A 9,683-nucleotide genomic window follows, 5' to 3' on the forward strand; every position below is an offset into this window, starting at 1 on the left:
TTTGTAGTTTGTAGAGTTATATTTTATAGTTTTTGTTCTATTTAAAAACTCAGACACAAGCTAAAGCTAAAGGTCAAAGGTCAAAGGTCACAGGTCAAAGGTCAGGGGGAGAGGACACAGTTGTTGCTTTGGCTTCGCGCCAAAAACAAGCACATCCTCGAGGCGATGACGTCGCTCCTCTCCTCGGGTTCTGATTGGACGCTGTGGTTCGGTTTAAATGCCCTCGAGTCGAGCCCCCGCGAGCTCAACAGCCACAGCGCGAGGACGACCTGTCGGCTCGAGGCAGCAGCGGGAGCACGGGACACCTGTTGCCACGGAAACGGAACAAGCGGGAAAATCAGCATTAAAAACAAACAGAAGAAAGTGAGTTTTGTCTTAGCCGCCATTTTGAGTGTTTTTAAACGTATGCTAGCCTCACACTGACCTTATTAGACACTGTAACTGTATCACACCTGTTTAATGTCTCTCTCTGTGTTATTTATGATTTTATTTTTCAAGTTTAACCAACTTAAACCTTAAATAAAACACTAAAATACCATAGTACACATTACAGTTGGAGTATTTTAACACTTAAGTTAAACGGTATGTTCATTAAGCTAGTATTTAGTTAATTAAGCTAGTATTTAGTTAATTTAGCTACTATTTAGTTAATTTAGCTAATATTTAGTTACCAGACTTTTCTCATATCCATTGTCAGCAGTCTGTTTTGGGACTCAATAACTTTTATTTAGAACATTTATTGTGTTTTACTTTCACTTAATCTAATTGAACATTCATTTAATATTGATATAATCTATAACATAAGATAAGATATTCCTTTATTAGTCGCACAGAGGGCACATTTCCTTATTACGGCATCAAAGTGGATAGGAAACATAAAAGAAGCATTAATAAGAAACAATATATTGTAGAAAAATATGAACAATATAAACACATAAAACATGTGAGACCATTACAATTATAACTAACAATTCATATTTCATCATTATTTATACATATTGATACACAAAATTATGTTTATTTATCACCTCAGAGAAATTAAAAACAAGGAAATATAAAATATAGCTAAGAATAACAGGAACAATATATACAATATTTTAAATGTACACCATCTTTCAGCATGAATCACATTTAAGTGACATTTAAATCAGTTTTCTAAATCCAGCAGAAAAGAAAGTGGGTGCTTTGTTGTTGTGGCCTATATCGGTAAATGTGGGTCAGTGTGTAACCTTGATCCACGCGTGCACCTTTAGGTTTTGTCAACAACAAAGGTCACGAGTGTTTCAGTGTCGTCCAAACTGTTGTGGAGGCCAAGTAGCCTAAAGGTCGGCACACACTGGACGCGTTAAACCTCTCCTGCGTGTGTTTGTCGGCTTTATAAGAGAAGAAATCGATAATAGTATTGATCAGCAACACAGCTCTCTTTACTCTGACATGTCACTTTACACGGCGTCACAAGGAAATGGAGTAAAGGTGAAATACTTTACTTTTTATGATTTAAAGGTACTTTTTCCTTTGTTCTGAACAGGAAGATAAAGTACTGTTAACGATATTTATGTTATAACTTTAGTTCATATTCAGATTAACGATACTAAACATAATTAACAAATAAAATATGGTGTCGGCCTGTTATTGTAATATAAGGGGGGTTTCTCAAGCTATAGAAAGTAGTTCCCTTGATAATAATCCAATATTTATATTATTCTGCATAACTTTATTTTGATATTTTTTTCACTAGAGTATTGCAACTTTTGTACCAATATTTCAAAATAAAAGCTCCATCGTGGTTTCAGATTTTTCTGGGGGGAAAATTTCTCTCTTTTACAACAAAACTCTGCTTTTGAAAAGAAGTGGGACAGTATTTTTAAAGCTTCTTCTTCTGGTAATGGATAGGAGGCTAAAACCCAGCAGGAGGTGGTGGAGGGCTATTTAGGGAGTGCTCTCACACACGCAGATATGAAGATATGAAGATATGAAAGGAGAATGAGGAAGATGATCCTTGCTAATGTCGGCCAGCTCGAAGGTTTAACCTTGTGACTGTTGTCAACGGCTCGTCTCTCTCTTTGTCTGACCCCTAAATCCCTCAAATATCACAGAACATGTCTTTGCAATATTTAACCTTTATGTTGGAGCAAGGGTCTGTTATGCTTCTTTTCCTTTCAAATGCTTCGTCCACTCCTCATTCATCTCTAGTTTATATTTCCTGATATTATATTAAAGCGTAATTCCGGTGTAAAATCATCCCATGGTCGTTTTCACCAAATTCAGTCAAATAAGCCATCGAGACATTTTTTTCGTGTGTGAACGATAAACGATAAACGTCGCTACAACGCTAGCAGTGGCCGGCTGTTAGCTAACAGTGGTTAGCTCGGGGCAGTACGGTGAAGGCATTCAAAGGTCTTTTTTAACCACTAATGCTGCTGAAAATAACAGCAAACCTCTGCAGCAGCATGAGAAGAGTCCCTACACACACAACAAAGCGTCATCAGCGTAGTTAGTGAAGCCAGAGTTTATTAAAGAGTGTTTTAAAGACTTACCTACTGGCCCCTGTACCAGCTCCTCTCATAGTAAAGTCCATTACAGTGGAAGGAGCCCATTGCTGCTTTGTTGTGTGTGTCGGGACTCTTCTCATGCTGCTGCAGCTGTTATTTTCAGCAGCATTAGTGGTTAAAAAAGACCTTTGAATGCCTTCACCGCGCTGCCCCGAGCTAACCACTGTTAGCGACTGACCAGGATTTCTCCGTTAATCATTCATACTCGATAAAAACTCTCTCCGTGGTTTATCTGATGACTGAATCGGCCGAAAAAGACCATGGGATGATTTTACACCAGAATTACGATTTAACAACGGCGTTAATTTCTTAAAAGTAGCAAAAATGCGAAACATTATCTTATTATTGTTTCAAATGCAGCTGTGGAACGTAACAAAGTACATTTACCTGATTCGTACATTTGAATACATTTACTGTACTTGAGTATTTCCATTATATTTACATTAATGCAGCAGTGATATTTAATAGTAAAACGCTGAATAGGGAATATTTTGTACAACCAATACTTTGAAGTACGTTCATTTTGATGATACATACTTTAAGGTTATGAATGCTGAACTTCAAAGTGCAGTATTAGTATTTTAACTGACTTAAAAGATGCCTGTACTTCATAATCTACATTTTGTGTCAGTTGAAAATCTTTTGGACTTGGACAAAAGAAGGAAACTGTGAAGTCTGACGTTATGTCCATGTTTCAGAAACCCGCTGCCCGGCCAGGTCATGTCATCCACGGTGCTGCTCAACCTGCTGCGGTGTAGTCGCTCCACCGTCGCCAGACAAACCTTCCTCGCCACGCGCTCCTCCCCGGAAACTTCCACAGCTTCAGGACAGGTGAGTGGCTTTTTAACTGACATACAAACTGTTTGGAGTACAGAAGTCCTTCCTCAACTAAATGAAACCAAACCTGTAGCCTGATGGTGATGCAGTTTATGTTTTACATACATCTACTCAACTGTATCTCAGAGGGAAATATAAACTTTTTATCCCACTAAATATACATATATATATATTTATCATTAAAAACATGAAATGATTAAATGAGAAGAGTCCCTACACACACAAAACAAAGCACCAATGGGCTCCTTCCTCTGGGATTGACTTTACTATGAGAGGAGCTGGTACAGGGGCCAGTAGGTAAGTCTTTAAAACACTCTTTTAATAAACTCTGGCTTCACTAACTACGCTGTTGCTGCTTTGTTGTGTGTGTAGGGACTCTTCTCATGCTGCTGCAGAGGTTTGCTGTTATTTTCAGCAGCATTAGTGGTTAAAAAAGACCTTTGAATGCCTTCATCGTACTTCCCCGAGCTAATCAGCGTTAGCTAACAGCTGTTAGCGACTCTCTGCGGCTTATTTGATGAAGGAAAGTGCTGAAAAAGACCACGGGGCGATTTTACGCCGGAATTACACTTTAACACATGTTGATAATACATCTGTACTTTTACTTAAAACGACTCTTTATCTATTTTAGTCAGTTCTGTATCGTGGGAAAGTTTATTAATGAATGAGGTTTGGCTTCACACTGGAGCGTAAGTGTTTTGCGTCCTTTGGCGCCGCACCGATGCTCCGCTCCACGGGTATTTCCACAACAGAGGGAAGCCAAACACTGTTCATTAACACACACGACCACGACACAGAGCTGGGTTTAAATCGTCTAAATATCTCGTAAGGTAACAACTTGAATACCTAAAACCTGAATGAATGAATAGGTAACTGTCTGATTGGTCGCCCCACAGGTGGGCGGGGCTTTGTTCGGGGTGGTGGGCGTGCGACGGGCCAGCGGGGTGGCTCGCTTCGACAGCGACGGCAGCGGCCGGCCGGTCACCTGGGACTCATTCGGTATTTGGGACAACAGGATAGAAGAACCGATACTACTGCCCTCCAGCATCAGATATGGAAAACCCATTCCACAGGTGACTGGATGAATGGATGAATGGATGGATGGATGGGTGGATGGATGGATGGATGGATGGATGAATGAATGAATGGATGGATGGATGGATGAATGGATGGATGAATAAAACATGGATGGAAGGATTCATTAGACGAATTAATGGATGCATAAGTATATAAATAGATGGATGCATGAATAAGTATAAATGGATGGATGGATGAATTAATATATGAATAGATGGACGAATGAATAACACATAGATGGAAGGGTTCATTAGGATGGATGGATGAATGAATACTTATATGAATAGATGGATGGATGAGTATGAATGTATGGATGAATAACACATGGATGGATGAATACGTATATGAATAGATGGATGGATGAGTAGCTGGATGAATAGTTGGTTACATGGTTGGATGAATGAATACATACATGGATGAATGGATGGATGGATGGATGAATAGGTATATAAATAGATGGATGGATGAGTAGCTGGATGAATAGTTGGTTACATGGTTGGATGAATGAATACACACATGGATTGATGGATGAATGGATGAATAAGTATATGAATAGATGGATGGATGGATGGATGAATGAATAAGTATAAGAATAGATGGATGAGTAGCTGGATGAACAGTTGGTTACATGGTTGGATAAATGAATACACACATGGATGAATGGATGGATGGATGAATAACACATGGATGGAAGGGTTCATTAGACCAATGAATGGATGAATACGTATTTGAATAGATGGATGGATGGATGGATGGATGAATGAGTAGCTGGATGAACAGTCAGTTACATGGTTGAATGAATGGATGAATAAGTATATGAATAGATGGATGGATTAGTAGCTGGATGAACAAGTACATGAATAGATGGATGAAAGGATGAGTAGCTGGATGAACAGTTGGTTCCATGGTTGGATGAATGACTACACACATGGATGAATGGATGGATGAATAAGTATATGAATAGATGAATGGATGAATACCTATATGAATAGATGGATGAAGGGATGGATGGATGAATGAGTAGCTGGATGAACAGTCAGTTACATGGTTGGATGAATGAATACACACATAGATGAATGGATGAATACGTATATGAATAGATGAATGGATGAATAAGTATATGAATAGATGAAAGGATGAGTAGCTGGATGAACAGTTGGTTCCATGGTTGGATGAATGACTACACACATGGATGATGAATGGCTGAATCAGTGAACTGGAGGATGACAGGGTGACTCTCTCAGGTCAGTCTGTCTCGGGTCGGCAGTGCGTCTGCGTTGGGTCTCAGGAAGCAGAACGAGGACCGGCTCCGTTTCGCCCGTATCCATGACAACCTGCTGTACTTCGCCGTGTTTGACGGCCACGGCGGCCCGCACGCCGCCGACTACTGCTACACCTTCATGGAGAAGTTCATCAGGTGGAATAATTTATTTAGAATATTCATAAAACAACGCTGAGATTAAACGACGACACTGGAAAATAAATTCATACAACTTGTGATTGTTTCTGAACAGAGACGCTTTGGAAGAGGACGACGACCTGGAGAACGTCTTAAAGAAAGCTTTTTTAGACGTGGACAAGGCGCTACACACACATCTGAGCTACTTCAACAAGGGTGAGACACACACACACACACACACACACATCTGAGCTACTTCAACAAGGGTGAGACACACACACACACACACACACACACACACACACACACACACATCTGAGCTACTTCAACAAGGGTGAGACATACACACACACTAACACACACACACACACACACATCTGAGCTACTTCAACAAGGGTGAGACACACACACACACACACATCTGAGCTACTTCAACAAAGGTGAGACACACACACACGCACACACACGCACACACATCTGAGCTACTTCAACAAGGGTGAGACACACACAAACACACACACACACACACACACACACATCTGAGCAACTTCAACAAGGGTGAGACACACACACACACACACACACACACACACACACACACATCTGAGCTACTTCAACAAGGGTGAGACACACACAAACACACACGCACACACCCCCACACGCACACACACACACACACACACACACACACACACACACACACACACACACACTCTTTCCCTGACAACCGTCTCCTTTTGTCATCTGTTTTATATTTATATAAATATATTAAATGTTGCCAATAACCAAAAACTAAAATTGTTACAATATTCAGTTAAAATAGTGTAAATATATTTCACAGATAGTTTGTATCGATCATGTTATTGTAACAAAAAGAAAACAAAGTCTAAAACAGACACATTTATACTCAGAACTGTGTAACTGATTCTCCTCCCTCCGTCTTCCTCCCAGCCTCCTTCCTGACGGCCGGTACCACGGCGACCGTGGCTCTGCTCCGTGACGGCGTGGAGCTGGTGGTTGGCAGTGCTGGCGACAGCCGGGCGATGCTGTGCAGGAAGGGACGAGCCCACAAACTCACCAGAGATCACACACCGGACCTCAAGGACGAGCGGCAAAGGTACGCACTGTTACCGTGACGACCATAACCCGCACTTTTACCGCAGGTGCTTCTGGAGAGCTCTATAATAAAACAGCAGACGCAACATTTCCAATATTAAATATGATCCACGGCAAAAGTAGGTCATGGTGTTGTTATAAATAAACTCTACGGTATGTTGGACTGTTGCCGTCGGAGGTTTGGGTTTCCTGTTCGCTGCGGTTACGTAACAGGAGGAGTCTATGTTTAACGCACCCAACACACACGCCAGCACACGCGCCAGCACACGCGCCAACACACGCGCCAACACACGCGCCAGCACACGGCAACACACACGCCAACACACGCGCCAGCACACGCGCCAACACACGCCAACACGCGCCAGCACACGCGCCAACACACGCGCCAGCACACGCGCCAGCACACGCGCCAACACACGCGCCAACACACGCGCCAACACACGCGCCAACACACGCGCCAACACCTGACCTACAGACCCACAAAGTCAAGTCCTCCACTGTCACACATGTGTTTGAAAGGAACAAACAATCACCTTGAATACATTTGAACTCCTTTATATCCTGTTTGTTTAATCTGCAGCGTCGACTACGACTACGACTTTTGGTCCTGAAATATTACGACTTTTGGCCTCGAAATACTACGACTTTTGGTCTTGAAATACTACGACTTTTGGTCTCGAAATATTACGACTTTTGGTCTCGAAATACTACGACTTTTGGTCTCGAAATACTACGACTTTTGGTCTTGAAATATTACGACTTTTGGTCTCGAAATACTACGACTTTTTGTCTCGAAATACTACGACTTTTTGTCTCGAAATACTACGACTTTTGGTGTCGAAATACTACGACTTTGGTTGTGAAATACTACGACTTTTGTTCTTCTGAAGCAGTCAGGTAAATGTAGCGCAGTCAAAAGCACCTCTGAGATCTCGGGGAGTCCGATTCTAAAGTAGCGGAACTTGAAACACTACGTAGAAGTTCCTCTCATGTGAACTGAAATACTTTAGTAATGTTGTGACTGACTGTGAGTTCAGGATCCAGAGGTTCGGTGGCTTCGTGAAGTGGAACGGCGTGGGTGTGGCCAACGTCAACGGTCGACTGGCCATGACTCGCAGCATCGGAGACTTCCACCTGAAAACCAGCGGCGTCATCGCTGAGCCGGACACGCGGCGACTCAACGTAAGTCGGAACTTTTTGTCGGCTTATTTTCTTAAAACGTAATGAAAATGGGATCTGATCTGAGATCGTGTGTGTCTCTGCAGGTCCAGCACGCCAGCGACTCCTTCCTGGCTCTGACCACCGACGGCATCAACTTCCTACTGAGCGACCAGGAGATCTGTGATGTCATCAACCAGTGCCATGACCCCACAGAAGCTGCTGACGTCATCGCAGAGCAGGTACCGGAGCTACAAGTCAAGTTAGCATCCAAACGTAGCAGAAGGTAGAAGAAGCAGACGCGTTAAAGTTAACGACAAATGTGCGTTGTTGTTTTTGAAGGCGTTGCAGTACGGCTCCGAGGACAACTCCACCATCGTGGTCGTCCCTTTGGGCGCCTGGGGGAAACATCAGAGCTCCTCCGCCGTCTACAGCATGAGCAGGAACCTCAGCTCCAGTGGCAGATGGGCGTAGGCGACACGCAAAACACGCAAAAACACAAAAAGCTGAAACATAAACGCACACAAAACTTTTCAATCGCATCAAAATTCTAAATTATCAGTAAAACACGACTTTTGGTCTCGAAATAAGTGAAATACTACGACTTTTGGTCTCGAAATACTACGACTTTTGGTCTCGAAAAACTACGACTTTTTGGTCACGAAATACTACGACTTTTGGTCTTGAAATACTACGACTTTTGGTCTTGAAATACGACGACTTTTAGTCTTGAAATACTACGACTTTTGGTCTTGAAATACGACGACTTTTAGTCTTGAAATACTACGACTTTTGGTCTTGAAATACTACGACTTTTAGTCTTGAAATACTACGACTTTTGGTCTCAAAATACTACGACTTTTGGTCTTGAAATACTACGACTTTTGGTCTCAAAATATTACAACTTTTGGTCACGAAATTCTACGACTTTTGGTCTTGAAATACTACGACTTTTGGTCTCAAAATACTACGACTTTTGGTCTTGAAATACGACGACTTTTGGTCTCGAAATACTACGACTTTTGGTCACGAAATTCTACGACTTTTGGTCTTGAAATACTACGACTTTTAGTCTTGAAATACTACGACTTTTGGTCTTGAAATACTACGACTTTTACTCTTGAAATACTACGACTTTTGGTCTCAAAATACTACGACTTTTGGTCTCAAATTTTACGACTTTTGATCTCAAAATTCTAAATTATCAGTAAAACACGACGCGACCGGTCGGAGAACCCACAGCTACGCCCGTCAGCACTGTACATAGAGTGTATATTAATATTATTATGATGATTGTTGACATCCGCCCTGTATATTTGTATGTTTCTGTACTTGCTGTGAAAACAAACTTCCCTCTGGGGCAGTAAATATAAATTACATGTTTCATTTTTAGACGGAAATATTTTGAGATTTTAACGAGTAAAAAGCTTAAAATTGAGAAAATATCAACAGACTTTTTTGTTTTTTAATATTTAATATTTCCCCCTGAACCTTTTTGTGAAGACGATCCGTGTGATGAATAAAGTTCCACATGTTCAACTTCA

At 41.5% G+C, this 9,683-nt stretch overlaps 1 protein-coding gene across 1 annotated transcript; it reads left to right on the top strand.

The window, feature by feature from the left end:
• Positions 1 to 232: 232 nt before the first annotated feature.
• On the top strand, positions 233 to 9,683 carry ppm1ka (protein phosphatase, Mg2+/Mn2+ dependent 1Ka). The gene is made up of 9 exons (XM_083937232.1): positions 233 to 363; positions 3,251 to 3,383; positions 4,286 to 4,462; positions 5,711 to 5,883; positions 5,981 to 6,081; positions 6,817 to 6,982; positions 8,019 to 8,163; positions 8,247 to 8,381; positions 8,482 to 9,683. Exons 2-9 carry the CDS (start codon positions 3,273 to 3,275, stop codon positions 8,611 to 8,613), a joined length of 1,140 nt encoding a protein of 379 aa, XP_083793358.1. The 5' UTR covers positions 233 to 363; positions 3,251 to 3,272; the 3' UTR covers positions 8,614 to 9,683.

Source organism: Echiichthys vipera, assembly GCF_963691815.1.
Source record: "Echiichthys vipera genome assembly, chromosome: 22".
NCBI classification, from domain to species: Eukaryota; Metazoa; Chordata; class Actinopteri; order Perciformes; family Trachinidae; genus Echiichthys; species Echiichthys vipera.